At 46.4% G+C, this 24622-nt stretch overlaps 1 protein-coding gene across 1 annotated transcript in view; it reads right to left on the bottom strand.

Annotated features, from left to right (window-relative positions):
* Nucleotides 1-708: 708 nt before the first annotated feature.
* The window catches only part of LOC146839129 (uncharacterized), a 40974-nt gene continuing 17060 nt past the window's right edge, over nt 709-24622 (bottom strand). The window contains exons 2-4 of the mRNA XM_085603147.1: nt 8927-8998; nt 7815-7868; nt 709-6678 (exon numbers count right to left, since the gene is read on the bottom strand). Of these exons, the coding sequence (XP_085459273.1) occupies nt 3847-5565 (1719 nt within the window). The 5' untranslated portion in view covers nt 5566-6678; nt 7815-7868; nt 8927-8998 and the 3' untranslated portion in view covers nt 709-3846. The remainder of the gene's footprint in view (nt 6679-7814; nt 7869-8926; nt 8999-24622) is intronic.

The raw sequence follows: 24622 nt of genomic DNA on the forward strand, positions 1-24622 counted from the left end.
ACAGAACGTACTTAAAACATTTAACATTTAACATTTAACTGAAACAACAATGATGATCGTCTGCATAACTAATCACCAAGCATAATTCTTGACAATAACTAGATACTTCGGAATACTTGATATACTGCTAAACAGTACAGATACACTGCTGAAACAGTGCAGACCGGATTTGTGTACCCAAACCCGTCTTGACCGGCACAACCTATGTGCACGTCAGAAATGCCTCCCCAGCAATGGTACTCACCGGGTAGCTTCGGAAACGGAAGGCCTCAGAAACTTGACTGAACTTGAACCGGACTGGACTCGACTCGATCGCTTCGGACACTGGACTCGACTTGGGACTTCGGAAACTGGTGGGCCTCTGTATACCTCGGATCTTGCTCTCTCAGCTAGGCTCTGGTCGGGATACTTCGCACTTCTCACCGCCTCGTCTGGGTGTTGATCGCAGCCTCAGTCGCCCCCGCTTGACCGGAGGGAGATACAGGAAATCCTGCTGGTACGCGTTGTTGTCCGTCCAGCTGTGGCAGGAGACCGGGCCTGCAACTCACCGCCGGCGCGTGAGATGAGAAAGTGTCCCTATTCGGGCGCCATTCATGTGGTAAATAATTTTCCTTTACCGGGACTTAATTTGATACGGAAACATAATAAAACAGCTCAGTAAAATGAGAGGCAGAATCCGTGGTATTAGAGGTTCGGAATGGGCTTTATTCCAATGAACGATTATAATCGGTTGCTCCAAGTTCCGTCACCACGAAGGTTCAGGGAGTGGAGTACATACATTATTGACAAGAAATGACTTTTATAGTACATACATTACAATGAAGCGAATACAGTAGGCGTAACAATTGATAAGGAAAATGACGAATTATATGCGTAACCGAAAATGGGTGTAATAAGGAGTAAAAAGGAACATAATTGGTTATGATGTCATATATAGGTGGATCTATAAGATAATACTTGGCATAGATGCGCGCGCAGCAGCATGACGTGTGATTGATGTGCAACTAGGGGGTGAAGGGGACTTGACATTTAGCTCTACATGTGGAGAAAGAAGTCTGGAGGGTCAAGTCAACCTAATCCCAAATCATATCTAACATCCTATGTTTAAAGAACTATGTTATCCACAAAAGAAGGACTCTCGGACAGAATCTATTCTATACTGACTGTGCGTGCGTGTACAAGCGTCTAAGTGTCTATACTAAATGCGAGGGCGGAATCTTCCTTAGCAACAGGACTATGAATTACTTGCATAAAGACAGAGAAGTCGGGCCTTTGCTTGGTAGCTGGCAGAATGTTTACTTAAGTTACTAGACAGGAATGCGTTGGGCAGGGATGAGGCAGATAACTCAAAGGTGAAATACAGTTTTTGGCAGAGAATAGGCTGATGTCAGGCTTCGTGAGCCGCGCAGAGAATGAGACAAAGTTCATGGTCACGGATGCAGGCTCAGACTGGAGTTTTCAGAGGCAGAAGGCAAGAAGAGTTCGATGACAGAATCAGGGCCTACTTGCCTGGACTGTAAAATGGCATAAGTGAGCCATATAAAGGTGGTGGCCTTTCGTACTTAAGAAGGGAATATCCGGCCTATTCATGGCGGATCTGACAAAGGACATGTTGACGATGGACGCACATGTGTTTGCGTCTTCATAACTGGAACTGGAGGGAACATACATGTACTTGTAACATGCACATAGAACCGTTGGGGTCCAAGATAGGGGACATAACTGACCAGAAAAATCCATATTTCCACAGAAGCAAAAATGAACTATGGGTGGTGCTACATAAATGCAGCACCACGCAAAGCCGAGCAATGGTAATGCCTTCTAAAACTGCATTTAAATCCAAACGATTGTTACAAAATTACCTATATTTTAAAATTAATTATTTCATGATAAAATTTGTTAACCTTTTAATAAATAAAATGTTTTAACTATCAAATAAATAATTTCGATTAATTCTATCCATAACTTTTTGTAAGGCAGTTCCGCCTCTAAACAGAGTTGCGAAAGGAAATTTAGTAATTATGAGTACATAATAGAAAAAACAAGGATTTTAGTTTAGATGGGATTTTTCATACAAACCTTTGAAAAAACATGTTTAAAATAATTACATTTCAAGTTAATAGTGTTGTATCACTTTTATTTGTTATAAAATAAATTTACCTTTATATTTAACATAAAAATATTTTATTTTTTTCAAGTTTGATAAACTTATAAAATGTACCCTACATTTTTTACACAGGGTGAGCTTCACCCAAGTTGAATATATAAACAATGGTATTCTAAAGCCTAAATTAAAAGTTAAGTAATATTTTTATTATGTATTCATAATTATTAATTGTAACAAATGTAATTATACCTTATTAAAAATGAATGTTATATCAGTGTTTAAATTAAAAAAAATATGTTTATTAAAATAATAAAAGGTTTTCTTTTGAGATATTTTTGCAATTGAATTTTTTATTTTTTATTTGTAACTAGTTGCAGTTCCAGTGGATGGCCATGTGTGATGTAGGACTTACTCCGGCTCTGAGCAGGAGTACATTTACGACTGTTTTAGGTACATTATGGCTGGAAAGACTTTATATGTGGGGTTCGTAAATAGAAATGGGCATACTCCTTAGTGGGTGAGTGCCTGTCCTTCCCGAACCCCTCCCTATAATCCTCTTTACTCCTGCCTTAGCCCCTCCCCTTTATTCTTAAGTATTTCATATTTTGCAGGCACTCCCCTCTGTCACTGCCACGTTTACTACTAAAAAGTATACTAGCATGTGCGGAATCTCTGCAGTTGGGGCAGAAAACTCCACAGAGAAAAAGACAGGAGAGGCAGAACGACCGCACGTAGTTTGTGAATCGCATTTTCTTGTATTTTAGTCGTCCTATTGTAGTTTATGAATAGGCCTGATTATCTGTGAGACTCTCTTTGGTGTATCTGACGAGATTGTAAAGCAGGTGAAACTGTCCTCAGCAGATGGGAAGCAGGTTCCATTTGTAGCAAAAAGGACATGAAAAGAAGCCGCTAAAGTGGATCTTTGTAATACGAGGCTGTGTCCCATTGGAACAGAAGTAATTAGGAAAATCTAGGGTGGTGCCAAGACTGGTTTGCATATGGTTGGCCTCGTCTGTAGTAGTACAAAGACTAGAGAAAGATGTGGTGGGATGTTACTGAGATCAACTACCAGTCCTTCCATCACCTTTAGTTTTTCTCAATGATCAGGCCTGCGTGGCACTTAACAGATATTGGTCCCATAGAGACCTACGACAAAGGGACTCCTGCTGCAGCTCCCTGGTGAGGCTCATTAAGGCTGGAAACAGTTTGAAGTTACTTGGATTCTAGATCCTAGGGGCGTGGCCTCAAAGTTCAGGATCGAATGGACCTTGTGGGTTGGAGCCATGGATTATAAACACTCAGGGAAAAAAATACACTGAATGGAATGAGGCCACAAATAGTTACTAAGGAATGAAGTTAATTCAAGCATTTCCATCCCTCGCTGTGTGCTTTTCTCAGTAGAGTTTGCAGGACAATCGATGGATTGATGTCTTTGTGGCTGCTTCATCTGAAGTTTTGCGATGCTGAAAGCTCCTGCTCAGGATTTACAGTGTGCACCTTTTATTCTCCCACATTGTCTCTCTCATGCAGAGAGGTTGCATTTACAACTGAAGTTTTTGTCACATTGAAAGCACGGATCATTTTCTTTTACGTTGTGGGTTCTCTCTTGTTGAATCGAACTGAATCGCCAGCTGTCGCTTCCCTGGCATTTAGAACAAGGACAAGGTTTTTTCCAGGTAAGTTCTCGCAGGTTGAGCGAGACCAGATTTCCGGCTGAAACTTTTCCAGCATTCAGAGAGCTAATAAGGTTTGTGCCCAGTGTGAGTTCTCTCATGTTTAGTGAGTGTTATTTTATGACTGAAGCTTTTCTGGCATTCAGAACACTTATACGGTTTGAGCCGAGTATGGATTCTCTCATGTACAGTTAAACCGGATTTGTGATAGAAACTTTTTGGGCATTCAGAGCACTGATACGGTTTATGGCCAGTGTGGGTTCTTTCATGTGCAGTAAGGTGGGCTTTCTGACTGAAGCTTTTCCAGCATTCAGAGCACTGATAAGGTTTGTGTCCAGTGTGAGTTCTTTCATGTTTAATTAAACTGGATCTCTCATAGAATGTTTTCGGGCATTCAGAGCACTGATACGGTTTATGCCCAGTGTGAGTTCTTTCATGTACAGTAAGGCTGGATTTATGACTGAAGCGTTTCCAGCATTCAGAGCACTGATAAGGTTTTTGTCCAGTGTGGGTTCTTTCATGTCTAGTGAGATTGGATTTGCTACTGAAGCTTTTCCAGCATTCAGAGCACTGATAAGGTTTTTGCCCAGTGTGAGTTCTTTCATGTCTAGTGAGACCTTTTTTCAATTTGAACCTTTTCTGGCATTCAGAGCACTGATAAGGTTTTTGCCCAGTGTGGGTTACCTCATGTTCAATTAAACTGGATCTCTGACTGAAGCTTTTCCAGGACTCAGAGCACTGATAAGGTTTGTGCCCAGTGTGACTTCTCTCATGTTGTGAGAGAGTAGATTTCCGACTGAAGCTTTTCCAGGATTCAGAGCACTGATAAGGTTTGTGCCCCGTGTGAGTGCTCTCATGGCAAGTGAGAGCTATTTTCTGACTAAATCTTTTCAGGCATTCTTTGCATTGATAAGGTTTTTGCCCAGTGTGAGTTCGAGTTATTTTCTGACTGAAGCTTTTCTGACATTCTGAACACTGATACGGTCTGAGCCCAGTATGGATTCTCTCATGTACAGTTAAACCGGAATTGTGATAGAAACTTTTTTGGCATTCAGAGCACTGATACAGTTTATACCCAGTGTGGGTTCTTTCATGTACAGTAAGTTTGAATTTCTGGCTGAAGCTTTTACAGCATTCAGAGCACTGATATGGTTTTTGTCCAGTGTGGGTTCTTGTGTGTATAACGACACTTGATTTGTGACTGAAGCTTTTCCAGCATTCAGAGCACTGATACGGTTTATGCCCAGTGTGCGTCCTTTCATGTACCGTAAGGTCGGATTTTTGACTGAATCTTTTACAGCATTCTGAGCACTGATAAGGTTTTTTCCCAGTGTGAATGCTCTCATGGCGAGTGAGAGCTATTTTCTGTCTGAAGCTTTTCTGGCATTCAGAGCACTGATAATGTTTTTGTCCAGTGTGGGTTCTTTGATGTACCGTAAGGTGGCATTTCTGACTGAAGCTTTTCCAGCATTCAGAACACTGATGAGGTTTTTGTCCAGTGTGGGTTCTTTCATGCACAGTAAGGGTGGATTTCTGACTGAAGCGTTTCCAGCATTCAGAGCACTGATAATGTTTTTGTCCAGTGTGGGTTCTTTCATGTACCGTAAGGTTGGATTTTCGACTGAAGCCTTTCTGGCATTCGGGGCACTGAAAAGGTTTTTGTCCAGTATCAGTTCTATTATATTTAGTGAGGTGGGATTGATAACTAAAGATGTTCTCCCATTCATTGCACTTATTCGAGTTGTTTGTTTCTCCAAGTTGGGTTTGTTCCTGGATACATGTCATCTTAAGACTGAATTAGATTTCTGATTGTGTACTTGTTTATGTTACAACTGAGTATTAACTTCTAAACTACACTGCAGATGCTCTTCTTAACATAAGTATTTAACTAATGATAGTTTTTACCTGGAGATAATTTTCTTACCTTTAAAGGCACCTATCTCACTTGTCTTATAAACTTTCACTGAGGAGCCCCTTGTATTTACTAAGAGGCCTCCCATGGATTCATTTTCTCCAAGTTATTCCCGGGTGAATTCTCTCAAGTTTAATTAGTCTCATTTAGTGATTCTAGTTTATCACATTTGATTTAGGAGTTTTAAAAGCACTGATAAGGTCTTTGGGCTTTAGTGTTTGCCTGTTCGGTATGTTTGTTCATACAAGTAATGACAGATGATTAGGGCATGCCAGGGTGGTTTATGAATTATCAATAGCGTAACAATGACTCCTTTAATACTTTCTGTGCCAGTCTATACTTTTTTGTTCAGTGGTTAAGACAGGTACATGATCCACTTTGAAGTTACAGGACACTTCGAAACTACTCGGATCAACCCAAGAGACAGAGTTGATGGGGGAAAATCTTTCTATATTGGAAATGATAATCCAGCATCTTTGCCGAAACGACATCTGAGAAAGAGTATTTACAATTTGTTTCTTTTAAACAATCTTTTCTTTCCTCTGAAACACAGGAGATGGAGACAAAAGCTTGAGCTTGTGAACCGGGGATATTAGTCTTTTTGACGGTTCTGTCACATCACAACACGTCTACGGATGCTGATCTGTAGGGGAGGGTTTGGGTCTCCAAAGCATTTCTCATAAACCATCAAACAGAATTTACAACACTGAGTTTTCTCAAGTGCACGGCGTGGGGATCAATTGTGGCCAATGTTCTCCTTAATCTCAGTTACTGACACTTGGTAAACATTTATGGTCATTTTCATTTACGGATTTGACAACTTTCACATTCGCCAGTTTCTTCCGCTACGACATCCTCACCATTCCTGGCACATAGAATGTGTTTCTTCTCTAGAGCTCGAGAATGTTTTAACTTCATTGAAATAATCCTTTTCGTTGTGTTTCACTAAATTTAAACCTTCTTTTTTCTGTTCATGCTTCAGTCACCTGTAGAAATGGAGTCAGAGATTGTAAATGAACACAAAGAAAAATTATTTATGACCGTATAATTTGCACAAGAAAGTATGTACAAAAACAAGCTAGGAACTCAGTTGAGTAGCATTTCTGATAGTGGTGAAACAACTCTGGGACACTGTGTAGATCGGGAGCTTCGGATCACTGGAACTCAAGGATGTGACAGCAAACGCAATTAACATTTAAGAAAGAAACACAAGTTGCACATATATTGTGGCACAGATTCTCAGAAGCAGCCAACACTATCAATTTACAATTTCTGTGGCAAAGGCTGGCCTCACAATGAGATATTTGTAATACTTTTAATGAATTATCAGATGTTATTTACTTCTCTACCCACATAAACTGGTCATCTATTCATTTTCCAGTGATTTATGAAGGGACATTTTATTGAACAATGGAATTGGCCTTGCTGCACTCAGTGCTTTAAATTAACCCTGGGCGTAGTTCGCGAAGTAGCGCTATGCGTAGCTACGCAAAGTGCACTTCGCACTACGCGTAGCATTTCGCGATCTGCGTAGTACCCTGTTCGCACTGCGCAAGATGCCATTTTCATTGATTGCACAGTGCGGACAAGCAGCCGGCACTGTGCAATCATTGAAAACGGCATCTTGCACAGTGCGAGCTGTAGTTTCCTGCCGCTCGAGTAGATTTTTACTCGAGCGGCAGCTTTCTCAACGCAGACTGGTAGTTTCTCATCGCGAGCGGTCGCGAGCATACGCGACCACTCGCAATGAGAAACCTGACCTCCACGCGTTGAGAATCTCACAGGGAGGTTTATTTTCCATGCTCGCGATCGACAACTTGATGTTGCTGATCGCGAACGAGGAAAAAGTCTCGCCGGGATGTCATTTTGCTTGCTCGCGGTCGCCCACTTGACGTTGAGGACCGCGAGCAAGCAAAAAATGACCGCTGCACTATGCTACGCATGTTTGCACTGTGCTACGTGCAATTTGTGTAGTGCGAAGTAGCGCAATCTTTGCAAACTACGCGAGCGTAGCGTAGTGCTTTGCCCAGGCTTACTTTAAATGCCACCGTAGACTGAGGCTGTGTCCAGTTAGCTCAGCGGAATTCACTATTTCAAATTGTGCGGGTAATATTGGACTTACTTGGTGGCCCAGAACTCATCACGCTCCTCCGACAGGACCTGGGCACTGCAACACCTGAAAAAGAGAAAAAAACAGCACAACCTTAAAGGAAACCAAAAAGGGTCAAGAAAAGAATCACACAAAACAGAGGAAAAAGAAAAAAAGGCTATCTTCCATTCTCACCACAGGATCCAGCACAGGAAACTCTGCAGCAGATGCGTGTAAACCCATAATTTACTTCTAACCACAGTGCCCCCAAGGTCATCACCAGGTGCAGCTCCACCGGTCGCACCACCCTAAAGCAAGCCCTGTGTCCACGCATATGTACTGTGTCTTTTGCTTTTAGTAGACAAGATAGAAAAGGGCAGGATAGGAGGACGCAAAAAGATGGAAGTCAGATCCAGAGAGAAAAGATGCCGAAAGAACAGACCGAGGGAGGATAGTATCATGTGGTGTAGAGGAGGAGACAAATGTGCTAATACTTAAGGAACTGCTGGGCAAAACTGACCTAAAAGGGAACTGAGAATGATTTGCGCAGCTCAATGCAGGGGAGAGCGTCCCCAATCGCACTCTTTGGATTTGTTCAATAAACTTTAAACCATTGGTAAATATTTTCAAAGCGTCAATTTTTATTTATCTTCTTTTGTTCTTGTCAATTACTTTCATCATTGACCTTGATAATGTGATATTCACTATATTTTTTGTTTTTGTGCCCAATGCATTTCGGGCCTCGCCCTTCATTTATTGAACAAATCCAAGGAGTGCGATTGGGGACGCGCTCCCCTGCAGGGAACTGCGCAAATCATTCTCATTAACTTTGTTCCCCAAACTCAGGGGGATAACCAATCACCACCAATCACACCTATACCTTTGAGCATACAGAATAACCAGGAGTGCGAAGGTCCTTCCTCCATTTGGATCTAGAAAGGAAGTGGACCATCACTACACCCCAACATGTTCCAGGAGGAATGTGGCTCCATCAGGTGATTATCAGAAGTTTGATAACAACAAGAATATTGCACAGAGGGAGTCAAATGTTGAAGCTGAAGAGACAAAAAAAACAGAGATCAAGAAAGGGAATAGAGAAAGAAGAAACCGGGGAAAAGGAAACTTGGAGTTATAAGAATCCTTACCTGACAGTTATATTATTTTTTGTTCCACCAAGGGTGGCAGCCACGTTGCACTGCTTGGTCATCCCAGAATACCTTGAAAGGAAGTAAAGAAATAGTTTAGCATCAGACGACAATCACACTTCATCCCATCTTCCAAATAACCGTCCTGAACTTCCAAAACAAAAGCATCTCTTGTTCTCTGGTGGCCATTGTCAAGCACCTCTGGTTATAAATAAATACTTTTTTTGGTTCAAGAACCCCGATCCCTGGCTGGAAAAGGTCTCTGTGAATATGGAGTGCACCCACAGTCTCAGAGAACAGACCCCAACAACCCAGTCCACGTCTTCATAACGCCCATCTTCCCATTTTCAGCCCATGAAACTTGCAAATAAAAACAATCAGGTTCACAAAAGGCATGTTAAAGTCCTTGTACATAATTCTGTGCACCGTTCATAAATGAGTCAACCAGACTCTTAGATTTATACAAACCATGTTCTCGGAGCAACAGCAGTTCAAGCTCAAGCTGGTGCAGAGTTCGCACGCTGAGCAATGGAAGCAGCAAAGCATCAATGTGTTGGCGCTTTTTATTTATAAATTATCTAGAGGTGTGATGCGGCGGGTCAGTGTCTTGAGAGCCCTATAGGGTGGCGACCCAAGGACTAGAATAAGGAATCAAACCTTTGCAAGACAAAGCTTAGAACACTGGAATGTTGAGATCTCCACTGAAGACAACGGAGCAGCAGAAGCCTCTAAAACCTGATATAGGCCCGCTGCTCTCAACATTACAATGTCCTAATACACAGCCTCTGCCTCTCTCTTTCCCCTGCCTCTCCGAAATATATGGATTGGGCAGGAGAAGGCAGAAGATAGAGCCTGCAGCAAGGCACACAGGAGCCTCCCCCCTTCTTCCTCCCGCAGCTCGCAGTGTCACTGGCATCTCAGAAGGAAGAGGGGGGATTTCGACTCAGCTCCGGCATCTCCCTGGCTCAACTGAATGATGAAAAGCAGTTTAGCTGAGCTCAGGGAGAACCAGGGGCTGACTTCAGCCTCCTTTCACAGCTATTGCTGTGAATGTTCAACAATTAACCCCCGTGGTCCTGCATGCGGCTGTTAACGGTTCAACATTCACAGCAACAACTGTGAAACAAAGGTTTTGAAGAACCGGAGGTGTTTCAACCCCTCGGTCTCTGGGACACCTTTGTTTTATTAATTAACACATTCTGCCTTCATGGGGCAAATATTGTAATGACCTTATAGTCAGCCATAGCAGGTAATTATGTCCATTAAAGGATTGCCCTCTTGGTAAAGGCCCTTGCCTTTGGAGCTACAACAAGCTATAAGGCTATATTAAAGGTTTAAAATAATTACTGAAGGCATAAACATGGTTACTCAGTCAGAGAAATAATCATCATAATATTTTCAGGAGGATCATACACAGTTAACCTCTAAAGTATATCAAAAGCCCGAATCAGAAATTACTACATAGACAGACCAAAAAAACAAATGTGTGCTAAGAAATAAGAAAACGTTTTTCTATAATATCAAATAGCAAACTGACATAGAATCTGCTTAGTTAAAAATCAAGGAAAAGTTCTTGAGTACAAAATCAGTAAGAGGACTGACATGTAGTCTGCCTTTTGGAAAAGGGTAAAATAAAACAATTCCAGCAAATATCGCGAAACAGTACATTTTATACGTTTTTAGACGGAGAGAACACATTATTTGTAATGTAATGTAAGTAGTTTATTGTCTAGGTAACTAAAACTTTACAATTCCTCATAAAAAGAAAAGTTATAGCAGCAAAGTCAATAGTTTGAAACTAATTAAAAATAATATGCCATAAAATATCCGTGCATTATGCTAAAAGTAATGATACAATTATAAAAATTGTAGTCCAATACAATACAAGAAGACTTAAAATTTGATAAAACGAGTACTCAGTTCTCAGTGGAGGGGTAAGTGTGCAATTGTCAGTTGCTTTGTGGGCAGCTGCAGCAGTAAATTGCTGTTGACTGTTTGCTGGAGCTTATGTCGTCCTGGGTGAGGGGTACCCTAGGTATATGTTGTTTGCTGTGAGGTGTCACTGGAATATCTTTTTATTGCAATGGTGAAGTGTTCAATGATCCAAGTTTCTCCCCTACCGCTTCCATAAATTGCACAAAGCGGCACGCTAGCTGAACGTCTCCACCTCAGAGGCTTGCCATCACAGCTTGTCTGCAGGTTCTTATCCCCATCCTTACAAAGACTGGCTTCAGAAACTGACAACGTTCAGCTTGTAGTTCTCTGCAGATGCATAAAAGGTGTAATACACTTTCATTGGCTCCCTCACATAAACGGCATCTTGACTGACCCGGCGATCGTTTCCAAGGGGGAAGGTGCGGCAGTGCTGGTAAAATACCCATTCGAAGATGAAGATATTTTTCTTTCTTCCTCCTGTTGAAACCTACGCCTAGGTAAGATTGCAGAGAAGACTTGACATAGCTTTGCACAACAAACCATCCGTGGGCTCTTTCTGTTAGTACCGCCTTGACTTCTAATAGGGATAGGTTGTTCACTGTTTTGTTTACGATATGTTTAAAACAATTGTAAGACCCTGAGACATTCCAAAGTTCCTCCAGACCCAGGCACTCTTTTGATTCTATCAAATAGGTCATACCTGGACAGTCCCTCTTTAGATGTATCTCGTTCCATAGGTAGGAATTCAATGTTCCTGTACCAGTTCTTGGCATACGCTCCTTTGCGGGCCAAATCTTGGCTTTTTAGGCCAAATCCTAACCTTATTTGGGCCGGTGAGACGTGCATGGGTAGATTAAAAATCATTCTGGCTGCTCTTGAAACAGTGCTGTCTAATATGGCCGCATCTCTTCCCCTCAGGCACTCGTAATTGCCGGAATGGGCTTCCCTTGCCAGACTTGTAAAAGTGGAATAAGATTTGGGCCGGTGATTTTATGTTTGATAGATTTCATTGCTGCCGCAATAGAGTTGCCTCTTCTTTTGATGACATCTTTTTGTGAGTTAAGTGTGCCTCTATTGTCTATTATTACTCCTAAGTATTTGCATTGGTCAACTACTTCTATTGTTGAGTTAGCCAGGTGCCAGCGGCAGTTAGAGGTTTTCTTTCTCGGATGAATCCTCATTACCTTCATTTTGTCATAGTTGATGGTTAAACCATTGTTTGCTGAATATACTTGTTGTATCTAGTAGATGTTGAAGGCCAATGGGGGTTCAACTAACCAGAACGAGGTCGTCTGCATACAGGAGTTTGGAAAGTAGCAGCCCTCCTATTTTTGGCGCATGCGAATTACAGGTTTCCAGTTCTGATGATAGATCGGACATATACACTTTAAAAAGTGCCGGTGCCAAGACGCACCCTTGTTTGAGTCCCTTGGTTGTAGGGCTGTTTCGAGACAGGAACTTACCATCTCCTAGCTAGACTTGTACCCACGTATTTATGTTTAGGAGAGGTGATGGTATTTACTTATCCTTGAGCTTGTGCCATAATTTGCTCCTGTCGATTTTATCGAACAGTTACGAATAGTCTATAAAACACATGAATAGGGGGTGTTTTGCTGTTTTCGCTCCATCTATCATTTAGGGACAGGGCAAGTATGTTCGTTGTTGTACCCATGCCCTTGCAAAAGCCCGTCTGATTTACGGGTATAATAGATTTTTTGTCTGTCCAGGTAATGAGATCTTCCAGAAGTAGACCAGCATAATATTTCACCTCGACATCGATTAAAGCCACAAGCCTATAGCTGTTTGCTAAGTTCTGGGAGTAGTTGACGGAGTACCACTACACGGAATTCTGCACATTTGATCAAAAACTCTGTGCATTCCGCTCTGCAACTCCATTCCGTATCACCACAATTTATAAAACAGAAACCTCACAAATAACTCTAATATTACATGCTAAAACGCATATCATCATCTCACAAAAGTAAAAATGAAAATATAGCAAGCAGTGAGAGAGGTGATGATTTTGGGGTCCTCCCTAACCTAGGGAGAGAACCAAGCAGATGCCTTGAACACAAAGAGCACATCATGCTGAACGATTGGTGGTGGTCCCATCCTCCTAGGACCACCTCAAGCACAGTTATGGGCAAAAAAATACAATCCCAACCAAAGGCCCTGCAAAGCATTATGGGACGATATTCTAGAGTGCAGTGAATAATATAGTATGCAATATCAAAACATTCAAGGGGCAGGCTCTCGGGCTCAGCTGAGAGCTAATACTATAATATTCACTAAACTCTAGAATCTTGCCCCATAATGCTAGTGTAGATGCAAGTTGTGGAAAATCCTTATTAATCACTGAAGGATTTTGTTGAAATCCTGAATTTGTTGAGAATTTAGCATTTTATTCTGTATTGGGCTGTGGGGCGATCGAGACTGAAGGAATGCTCCAATTTAACTGCCTTTGATTCTGCATGCTCGTCACAGAGGCCAGTTGGGCTGGGACCATTGGCTGTGACATCCCATTCTGTGCCATCTGATTCATGTTCCCGTTTCCCAGTTTGCCGCAAGCATGGCAAGGAGTGTGTCTTATTCTGCACACTATTAATATTTTAGGTATTTATATTGCCATGGTTAGTAAAACCAATACCTTGAGAAAAAACAATTCTGGATGCAACGCTAAAAGACAGGCAGACACGAAATCACACGCGCCCTCTTTGTCCAGTCTTCGACTTTGCTATATTGTGTAAATCTGCACTAGCCTGTGTCGCTCTCATTATTTTTGAACAATTGACTTGCGGATGAGAAACCTTTGTCTTCAAAAATAAATGATCAACTCTTTATACTTTTGCACAACAATCTTGGGTTATTTTGGGGCGCTTCACTCTGTGGCTCCTCAACTGGCCAGTTTACAACCAACTTTAACTCATTCCACAAATCTCTTGGGACAATAATTTCAAAGAACGTATTCAAACCCATCCAAAGCACCTTCAAAACAGTTACAATCTTCTCCCCCTCTGAGCCCCACTTTTCTGGTTCTTTCTAAGCTTGTGGAAATTTGTTGTGAATGTACAAAGATCAGCTCTCGACCACGGCACATGCGCTCCTCCATGCACTTCTCAAAGGAAATTCTTTTACATCAACTGTTTCCGACTCTGAACCACATTCGTCAGCATTCCCTATTTCTTTATTTTTCCTTTGTGATTTTCTCCCCTTCGTTGTAAACTTGTTTTTTATTTCTTCACATCATTCCAATCTCTTATTGTATTTATTAGTTCTCTCAGATGTGTTCTTAATGGTACAATTGTCACACTTCATATTGCTGAATTCACATTATTCTCTTTTGATAAATCCTCAAGTTTCTCATAACCGTAATGAGAAGCGTAATAAGCATAATGCTGTTCATGCGGCAACCACAATCCTAGTCAGAGTAAGGGGCGCTTTCCCCCGCCAGTTATGTTGCAAGTGGATTCACTTTGTAGAGATTTGGAGACTGTAATGTCTTCTCCTTGTTGTCACCATTATGTGCATCAATACAGCGTAGTGAACCCGATTACAAAACATCACATTGATTAAAGTCTATGAAGGATACATCACCGTTTGTGTGTATCGGGCACAGTGCACAGCGAGGACTCGAGGGAACTGCTTGGATGACTCCTGCAGTTCTGTAGAGCAGGGTACAGAATCACCCATACTACTGGTTTTTACATGCGTTGTGCCCAGGATCAATGAGCCTTGAGCTTTAGAAGCACGCGCTCCCTTTAAGTGTGTAATTGTAGGTGGCGGTACGCGTTAGTGGCTGTTATCCGGCTCTACCTTGTATCTGGGCGAGGAAGCCTCATGGGGTCTGTGGAGGAAGGCGGGTCTGTTGTGATGTAATGATCAGTGGTTGAGATTAGGACCTCAACTTCCCTGGAAATGGCAGCATATCCCTTTATGCCTAATGATGTCCATGGCATTATAGGAAATAATATCACACTACAATAGACCCAGTGTGGCTACAGTCGGCGATGACATCAGGAAAAAAACATGAGAAGACATAGATAAAAGACTTACAAGGACTGCCTCAATGACACTTCCTTCACCAAGGTACGCGTGTAGTGAAGTGTTGGGAGCTTCAATAGCTGCGGCGAGGCAGGAAAGGTATGATATGGCTTTTCACCCTCCATTACAGAGCCAGGCAAGGACCAGACTGCACAGTCCGCCCTCCCCTCAGCGACATGGAAGAGATGGCAGTACAGCTGCACCAATATCTCTTCCGCTCCCTTGAAAGGCCTGGTATGGACCAGGATGCATTGCTTGTTCTTTCACTCTTGCATGACCTGGGAGGGCTAGGATGCTGAGCCAGGGCTTGGGGAGAACCAGCATGTGAGCCGGAGCCTGGTGGGGATCAAGATGTGAGCCAGAGGCTAGTGACGACCAGGATGTGAGCCAGAGGCATGGTGGGAACCAGGATGTTAGCCGGGGCCTGGGGAGGATCATGATGTCAGCTGGGGCTGGTGGGGACCAGGATGTCAGCCGGGGCCTCCTGAAGACCAGCGTAGGAGACTGGTGAGGAGCAGAGCATGACCAGTTGCCTGGTGGGGACCAGGATGTAAGCCGGGGCCTGGTGAGGACAAGGATGTGAGATGGAGGCCAAGGGAAGGTCAGGATGTCAGCCAGGGCTGGTGGGGACCAGGATGTGAGTCAGGGCCTGGTGTGGACGAGAATGTGAGCCGGGTCCTGGTGTGGAAAGGGATGCTGAGCCGGGCCTGGGGAAGACCAGGGAACTGAGCTGCTCCTGGTGAGGACTAGCATGTGGGCAGGGCTTGGTATGGACCTGGATGACAGCCAGGGCCTGGTGAGAATCAGGGTGGGACCAGGATGTGAGCTGGGGCCTGGTGAGGACTAGGTTGTAAGCCGGGGCCTGGTGGGGACAAGGATGTGAGCCGGGGCCTTGTTAGGACCAGGATGTGAGATGGGGCCTGGTGAGGACAAGGATGTGAGCCGGAGCCTGGTGAGGACCAGGATGTGAGCCGGGGCATGGTGGGGACCAGGATGTGAGCCAGGGTGTGGTGTAGACTAGGATGTGAGCCAGGATCACAATGTAAGCCAGGGCCTGGTGAGGACAAGGATGTGAGCCAGAGGCTGGTGACAACCAGGATGTGATCCATGTGATATGTAAATATTGAGATACCCTGAGTGGGTATGTGCTGTGACTAGATCACAGACTAGCCAGAAGGGAAAGGCTGGACACTTGGACCCTGGAACAAAGGGCCAAGCATCCAATGACAAGGGTGTTGGGCCTTGTGAGACAGCCCAGGGAGCTCCAGAGGTGCAGGAGGAAACTGACCCCGATGGGGATGATCTGGCCTCTGAGGGAGGGACTCCATTCCTGCCAGAGCTGTCAGATTTGGCAGAGCTGACAGGAGCAGGTGGGCCTTCCAGAGAGGAGTTCTGTAAGAGGCAGAGAGACTGTCCCGCCCTTGAGAGCTTGAGGCAGATTGCCTCTAAGCCGGAAGAAGGGGATGACAGTGAGTTTCACAGAATCTCCTGGGAAGATGGACTGGGTTATACTGAGGCCAGAAACCTCAAGGAGGGGGCCACCAGGAGGTTGATGGTGCCCCGGAAGTACAGAGAGTTCATACTGACTTTGGGTCATGATATCCCCTTGGCAGGACATTTGGGACAGACAAAGACATGGAACCGGTCGGTGAACCATTTCTACTGGCCCAATATGTCTGAACAGGTAAAGGAGTTTTGCAGCTCCTATGTCACCTGTCAGGCCAGTGGCAAGGCAGGGGGCGAGACAAAGGCTCCCCTAATACCACTGCCAGTGGTTGGGGTTCCCTTTGAAAAGGTGGAGATGGGCATTGTTGGTCCCCTGGACCCACCTACTGCATCATGGAATAGGTACATCTTGGTGATAGTGGACCATGCCACTAGGTACCCTGAAGCAATCCCTCTTAGAACCATAGATGCTCCTGCGGTGGGTAGGGCACTGCTTGGTGTGTTCATCAGAGAGGGTTTTTCGAAAGAGGTTGTGTCAGATAGGGGCCCAAACGTTCTGTCCAGCTATCTGACTGTGTTGTGGGATGATTGTGGTGTCAACTACAAGTTCACCACCACATATCACTCCCAGACTAATGGTCTGGTGGAGTGGTTTAACAAGACCATGAAGGGCATGATCAATGGGTTGTCTGAGAAACTCAGGAGGAGATGGGATGTTCTCCTCCCATGCCTGCTGTTTGCATACAGGGAGGTTCCACAGAAAGGGGTTGGTTTCAGTCCCTTTGAATTGTTGGTTGGACACCCTGTGAGGGGTCCATTGTGCCTGCTGATAGAGCCTTTAGAGAAGCCTTTGAAGAAGCAAGGACAATGTGCTAGACTATGTGCTAGGCCTGAGATCTAGAATGGCCTAGTGTTGGAAACAGCCCACTCCCACTCCGCAGGGTGGTGGTGGACCTTCCCGACACAACGGGGTAGCTTGGCTCGAGTGGTCAGGAAACAGGCGCAGTGCTAAGCATACAATATACCCATACAATAACCATGCGTGCATCCGTTCCAAAAACGACTCTACACCGTAAAAATTATGAAAATATGTTTCTTTATCTTTCTTCTCTTAGTTGCTGATTGGGAAAATAAATAACAATCACAGTATATACATTTTAAATAGAGCAGGTCAACTAAATATTTGCTGTTTGCTGAAATAAATAGGGGTGATTATAAATACAGGGCATAAATACAAGTGCAATATATACAGACAATTAAATACTTTGAGGGAATAAATACTGTACTAATAAATACCGTCCCAATAAATACTGTACACCAACAAGTCCTGTGGACCTATAAATTCAGTGCAGCAATAAATAGATAAGAACTTAATAAATACAGTATCCCCAATAAATATTTAGAAGTATACAGTACACTTTGTGAATCAGATGGCACTTCAATTCTTAAGGGCTGATTTGGCCCAGGCACAGCTTGTAGGGTGTGAAAGGCTTGAGGGGTACTACTCCCTGGCTGAGGCAAAGGCTGAGGCCTAAACTGAGGTAGATAACAGGGGGGAAATTCAAATGCCCTGGCTTCCCTCTCCACAGAACCTCTCTAGGATAGTCCCAGTTCACCCCAGGCACAGTCAGGTGGGTTTCAGCACCTCCCTAGCCCCTTAGAGTAGTCTCTCAGGTCTCCACAGGGCCTTAGGCGCCCTCTACTCCACTTACTGCCCTTTTCTGATGTTCCGACGCCGCTGGAGTCGGGTCGACGCCGTGAGGCGGTTCCGGTTCGGTCTCGGCGGCCTCGGCACAGTGTCAGTTCTTTGACGACGCCGGTAGGCGGTTCCGGTCCGATGTCGGGGCCTCGGTTCGACCTCTACCTTCGATCCGACGGCGTCGGGCAGTCTCCACACGATGTCGACTTCGGGCGGCTCCGGTCCGATGGCGCACTCGGCTCCGATGACGTCAGCCGGCCTGGCCTCGCTGTCGACTTCCGGCGACTCCGGGGTGCGATCCTCACCCCCGACCTCCGGTGCTCCTCCTCACAGGTTCCGGGCGACTCCGGAGTGCGATCCTCACTCCCGACCTCCGGTGCTCCTCTACCTCGGTCTCCGACGACTCCGGAGGGCGGACTCCACCCTTCCGATGACGCCGCTCGCTCGACCTCGGTTCACCTCCTTCTCGACCCTTGGTATTCCACTCGACCTCCGCCGGCGCCCTCTTATGACCTCAGGCGGCTCCGGGTACGACGTCTGCTACCTCAGTCAGCGCCGCTTCTCCACCTCGGGCTCCAGGTCTTCGGCTACTCGACGCCAGGCTCCAGGGAAACCAACTCTCAGGTCAGAATCTTGCTATTTTCTTGGTTCTAAGGCCTGTTCCTGCTGTCCAGGTCCTTAGGATGGGTTTCTTCTTTCTTCTTCCCACACAGGGCTATAGGCTGGGATCCATCAGCTGGGACAAGTATCAAGGGTGGGTTTATGGACCCCACTCCAGGCACAAGTTTCCACCCCTGCTGCTTCACTCCTTCCTCCTTCACTCTTGTGCTCCTCTCTCTTCACCAGTCAGGTGCCAACTGCCAGCTCCAACTGCCAACTGCCTCTCTTATCCTCCCAACATTCTAAACGGTTTCCAACTGTCACACAGTTCTGGAATCTCCTGGAAGGTTCTGGAAGGTGCTGGTAGGTTCCAGTGGATGCTGGTGATGTCATGGGAGGCCACCATTTTGTGCTTCAGGCCCTCAGGCAGAAGTTTTCAGGGGTAATTAAAATGGCTCCCTGAATCTGCATCAATATGAAAAATGAAAACAACTGAGGGAAAAAGGGCCAAGTCCTACACAACCCCCTTCCAGCCAAAAGCCAGGGTAGACCGATCAATGCCTTGATGGTCTTCCCTGCTTGGGGCGAGAAAAGGTGGACGCAGGCCCGCAACGGCAGGAGCACCCGCAAGTTCTCCTCCGCTCTGGAACCCAATGGCTCCCTAACAAACCTCCCTGGACCAACAAAACCACCCCACGGGGGCTCCCTAGCTAGTTGTGGCCAGGACCGGCCCCTGGGCCATCCAGATGTCTCTGGCCCGGGTGATCTCGCGGAGTGGGGGGCAGTAGCCCCAGGCCTGTAGTGCCCGTTGACCACTCCGGTCCTCCTCCTTGCAGTCCTAAACTGCCTCTGGTCCTTCTTCCTGGGGTTCACACCCTTAGGCTGACCAGCCTTCCGGGGCGAGGCTCTCCTCCCCCTAACTCTCCTTCTGGGATTCCTCACCCTACCCTGCGAGGCACCCTCAGACCAACACTTCCTCCTCAGTCTAGGGCCTTGACCCCTCAACTGATCCTTCAACCTAGGGTCTAAACCCTTAGGCTGAGTCGGTGCCCGAGGCGAGACCTTCCTCCCTCTGCACCCCCTTCCAGATTTCAGCACCCTCCTACCGGGAAAAGTACCCCTGGAAGTCAATTTCGGGGGGACCCGGTTAACCGAGGCCCCACCCGCCAGGTCAGGCAACCCCTGAGCCTGGCATCCCAGCCCAGGACCTAAACCCTGAAACTGAGCCAACCCCAGAACCTCAGGCGCGCTGGTTACAGTCGCCCTGGGTCCTCCTGACACTAGGGGCTCCCCTGCACTGGGTGGCACTTCGGGACAGCCTAGGCTCCCAACCTGGGGCTCCCTTGCGGAACTCTCCAGGCCCTGAGACTTCGGTTGGGGCACCTCGGGACACCTCCCCGTCTCACGCCTTCCTACAGATAGGTCGTGAGGCCCTACAACCCTCTCTCCCTGGGACCTAGCTGGGCTATCTGCCACTTCTCTCACCTCGCTGGGTTGGAAGATCCCTGCACTACCCCCTTCAGGTTCACACCCCAATGCCTCCTCAGACACCCTGGTGATGTCTTCCCGGGGTAAATATACTTCTAGCTCCTGTGAAGCTTCTGGTATGCTGCCACCAGTGTCCTCGCTGGACACACTCATCTGGAGGGCACGCAGCCTCATCTCCTTCATCCAAAGCTCGTGCGCCATCCTTTTCTCCTCCATCTCTTTCTCCAGCCTTGCTAAGTCCCATGTGAGCTGTCTTTCCTCCCTCCGGTCTGTTAACTTCCTGACTTGGGCCACAGTGTACGTTTTTAAATCTTCTAGTTCAAACTCCATCTTGCCCACTCAGGTTAGAGGACAGGTTTTTGTGCAGTAACTATGCAGGGGGGTACCTTTAATAATACCTCCTCCCACCACCAGAGTAAATTTGGAAAAAAACAAAAACCCACAATTAGGAAGGCCGCTGTGAGAAAACTCCCGGTGTAGGCCTATGGACTACCCACAGTTATTGTTGAGTATGCGTAGGCACAGCTCTATCCCACCACTGAACACCAATTTATGTTGGAAACAGCCCACTCCCACTCCGCAGGGTGGTGGTGGACCTTCCCGACACAACGGGGTAGCTTGGCTCGAGTGGTCAGGAAACAGGCGCAGTGCTAAGCATACAATATACCCATACAATAACCATGCGTGCATCCGTTCCAAAAACGACTCTACACCGTAAAAATTATGAAAATATGTTTCTTTATCTTTCTTCTCTTAGTTGCTGATTGGGAAAATAAATAACAATCACAGTATATACATTTTAAATAGAGCAGGTCAACTAAATATTTGCTGTTTGCTGAAATAAATAGGGGTGATTATAAATACAGGGCATAAATACAAGTGCAATATATACAGACAATTAAATACTTTGAGGGAATAAATACTGTACTAATAAATACCGTCCCAATAAATACTGTACACCAACAAGTCCTGTGGACCTATAAATTCAGTGCAGCAATAAATAGATAAGAACTTAATAAATACAGTATCCCCAATAAATATTTAGAAGTATACAGTACACTTTGTGAATCAGATGGCACTTCAATTCTTAAGGGCTGATTTGGCCCAGGCACAGCTTGTAGGGTGTGAAAGGCTTGAGGGGTACTACTCCCTGGCTGAGGCAAAGGCTGAGGCCTAAACTGAGGTAGATAACAGGGGGGAAATTCAAATGCCCTGGCTTCCCTCTCCACAGAACCTCTCTAGGATAGTCCCAGTTCACCCCAGGCACAGTCAGGTGGGTTTCAGCACCTCCCTAGCCCCTTAGAGTAGTCTCTCAGGTCTCCACAGGGCCTTAGGCGCCCTCTACTCCACTTACTGCCCTTTTCTGATGTTCCGACGCCGCTGGAGTCGGGTCGACGCCGTGAGGCGGTTCCGGTTCGGTCTCGGCGGCCTCGGCACAGTGTCAGTTCTTTGACGACGCCGGTAGGCGGTTCCGGTCCGATGTCGGGGCCTCGGTTCGACCTCTACCTTCGATCCGACGGCGTCGGGCAGTCTCCACACGATGTCGACTTCGGGCGGCTCCGGTCCGATGGCGCACTCGGCTCCGATGACGTCGGCCGGCCTGGCCTCGCTGTCGACTTCCGGCGACTCCGGGGTGCGATCCTCACCCCCGACCTCCGGTGCTCCTCCTCACAGGTTCCGGGCGACTCCGGAGTGCGATCCTCACTCCCGACCTCCGGTGCTCCTCTACCTCGGTCTCCGACGACTCCGGAGGGCGGACTCCACCCTTCCGATGACGCCGCTCGCTCGACCTCGGTTCACCTCCTTCTCGACCCTTGGTATTCCACTCGACCTCCGCCGGCGCCCTCTTATGACCTCAGGCGGCTCCGGGTACGACGTCTGCTACCTCAGTCAGCGCCGCTTCTCCACCTCGGGCTCCAGGTCTTCGGCTACTCGACGCCAGGCTCCAGGGAAACCAACTCTCAGGTCAGAATCTTGCTATTTTCTTGGTTCTAAGGCCTGTTCCTGCTGTCCAGGTCCTTAGGATGGGTTTCTTCTTTCTTCTTCCCACACAGGGCTATAGGCTGGGATCCATCAGCTGGGACAAGTATCAAGGGTGGGTTTATGGACCCCACTCCAGGCACAAGTTTCCACCCCTGCTGCTTCACTCCTTCCTCCTTCACTCTTGTGCTCCTCTCTCTTCACCAGTCAGGTGCCAACTGCCAGCTCCAACTGCCAACTGCCTCTCTTATCCTCCCAACATTCTAAACGGTTTCCAACTGTCACACAGTTCTGGAATCTCCTGGAAGGTTCTGGAAGGTGCTGGTAGGTTCCAGTGGATGCTGGTGATGTCATGGGAGGCCACCATTTTGTGCTTCAGGCCCTCAGGCAGAAGTTTTCAGGGGTAATTAAAATGGCTCCCTGAATCTGCATCAATATGAAAAATGAAAACAACTGAGGGAAAAAGGGCCAAGTCCTACACCTAGTATATGTACAAGGCAAGCAGAAAACTGGAGGCTAGCCAGAGGTTCACGAAGCACTGGTATGATCAGAAGGCTATTATAGCCTTATAGCCCGCCGTAGCGGGCTATACCGGCTGTTAAAGGCCCGCTTCAGCGTTAAAGGCCCGAGCCGAAGGCGAGGGACTTTAACAAAGCAGAGGGACTTTAAAAGCCGGTATAGCCCTGCTACGAAGGGCTATAAGGCTATTAGAACATTCTGCCACTAGAGGGCAGAATGTTCTAACAAAACAAAGCCTTCAGGGAGCGCGAGGGGATTCAAATCCCTTCAGGCTCCCTGAAGTCTTTTTTCACAGCCAGAGCTGTGAACAAAGACACATTTGAATGTTGGTGCTCCGGGCTTATACCAGCCATTATAAGCCCGGAGCGCTCCATTGTTTTCAATGGAGCTCCCAACATTCCAATGTTCTAATATGCTTGAGAAGCCTCCTGGAGAGTTGCCGTGGGTGTTGGAGCCTGTGGCTCCCAGGATCCTTGATGACAAATGGAGTGGGCCCTACCCAATCTTAGAAAAGAAGAGTGAGGTTACCAATGTGGTCGACATTGGCAACCACAGGAACCCTCATAGGGTCCTACATGTGAACAGATTGAATCCCCACCATGACAGGGCAGATATGACCATGTTACTAGTCACTGATGAGGTAGTGGAGGAGGAAATCGAGCCAGTGCCTGACCTCCTCTCCAATAAAGTGCAAGATGGGTCAGTGGAGGGAGTGGTACCCTCTCCCAAATTGACAGACTAGCAGCACAGAGACTGTAAGCAGGTGCTGGTGCAGCTTGCTGGCCTATTCTCTGTTCACCACATTGACACTGGTGACAGCCCACCTGTCAAAAATAAACTGTACAGGTTGTCTGACCATTTCAGTGGCAGCATTAAAGCTGAGGTAGGTAAGATGCTGGAGTCCGGGGTAACTGAACCTTCTGACAGTCCATGGGCCAGCTCAGTGGGGCTGGTGCCCAAGCCTAATCCACAGGGTGGAGGGGCAAAAGTGTTAAGGTTCTGTGTGGACTACAGAGGACTTAATGCAGTCACAAGGACAGACGCTCACCCTATACCTAGAGCTGATGAGCTCAGTGATAGGGTAGGGGCTGCTAAGTACCCGAGTACATTTGATTTGACTTCAGGCTAATGGCAGATTGCCCTCACTGAAGGAGCGAAGACGAGGTCAGCATTCTCCACCCCAGAGGGACATATAAGTTCAAAGTAATGCTCTTTGGCTTGAAGGATGCAGCTGCCACCTTCCAAAGGTTGGTGAACAGGGTCCTGTCTGGGTTGGAACAGTTCAGTGCAGCTTATCTGGATGATATAGATGTGTACAGCTCCACCTGGGAGGATCACTTAAGCCACCTAAGGGAAGTGCTTCAGGCCATTTAGCAGGCAGGCCTGACTATTAAGGCAAGTACGTTCCAAAAAAGGGCAGGGTTTTGTGGTGTACATGGGTCACCTGGTAGGTGGAGGCCATGTACAGCCTTTCCAGGCCACAATTCAAACTATTCTGTATTGGACGGCTCCTCTCACCCTGACACAGGTCAGGGCATGCCTTGGACTGACTAGGTACTATAGAAGGTATTTTCAGAATTATGGGACAATTGTGGCTCGCCAGACAGAACTTACTTAAGAAGATACCCAAGAAAGTGGATTGGACCCCAGAGAATCATAAGGCTTGTGACACTCTGAAAGCTGCTGTGTCCAGCACCAGTGCGGCTGACCCCTGACTACACAAAGGAATGTGTGGTTCAGACAAATGCTTCTGAACATGGGATTGGGGCAGTGTTGTCACATTTAAGTGAAGAGGGCCTTGATCAGCCAGTTGCCTTCCTTGGCAGGAGGCTTCTTCCCAGACAGCAGAGGGGGAGTGCCATTGAGAGAGAGGTTTTTGCTGTGGTTTGGTCCCTGAAAAACCTGAGGCCATATTTGTTTGGGACTCACTTTCGTGTTCAAACTGACCACAGACCTCTCAGATGGCTCGTGTAGATGTGATGGAGAAT

Source organism: Triturus cristatus, chromosome 4_2 (genome assembly GCF_964204655.1).
Source record: "Triturus cristatus chromosome 4_2, aTriCri1.1, whole genome shotgun sequence".
NCBI lineage: Eukaryota > Metazoa > Chordata > Amphibia > Caudata > Salamandridae > Triturus > Triturus cristatus.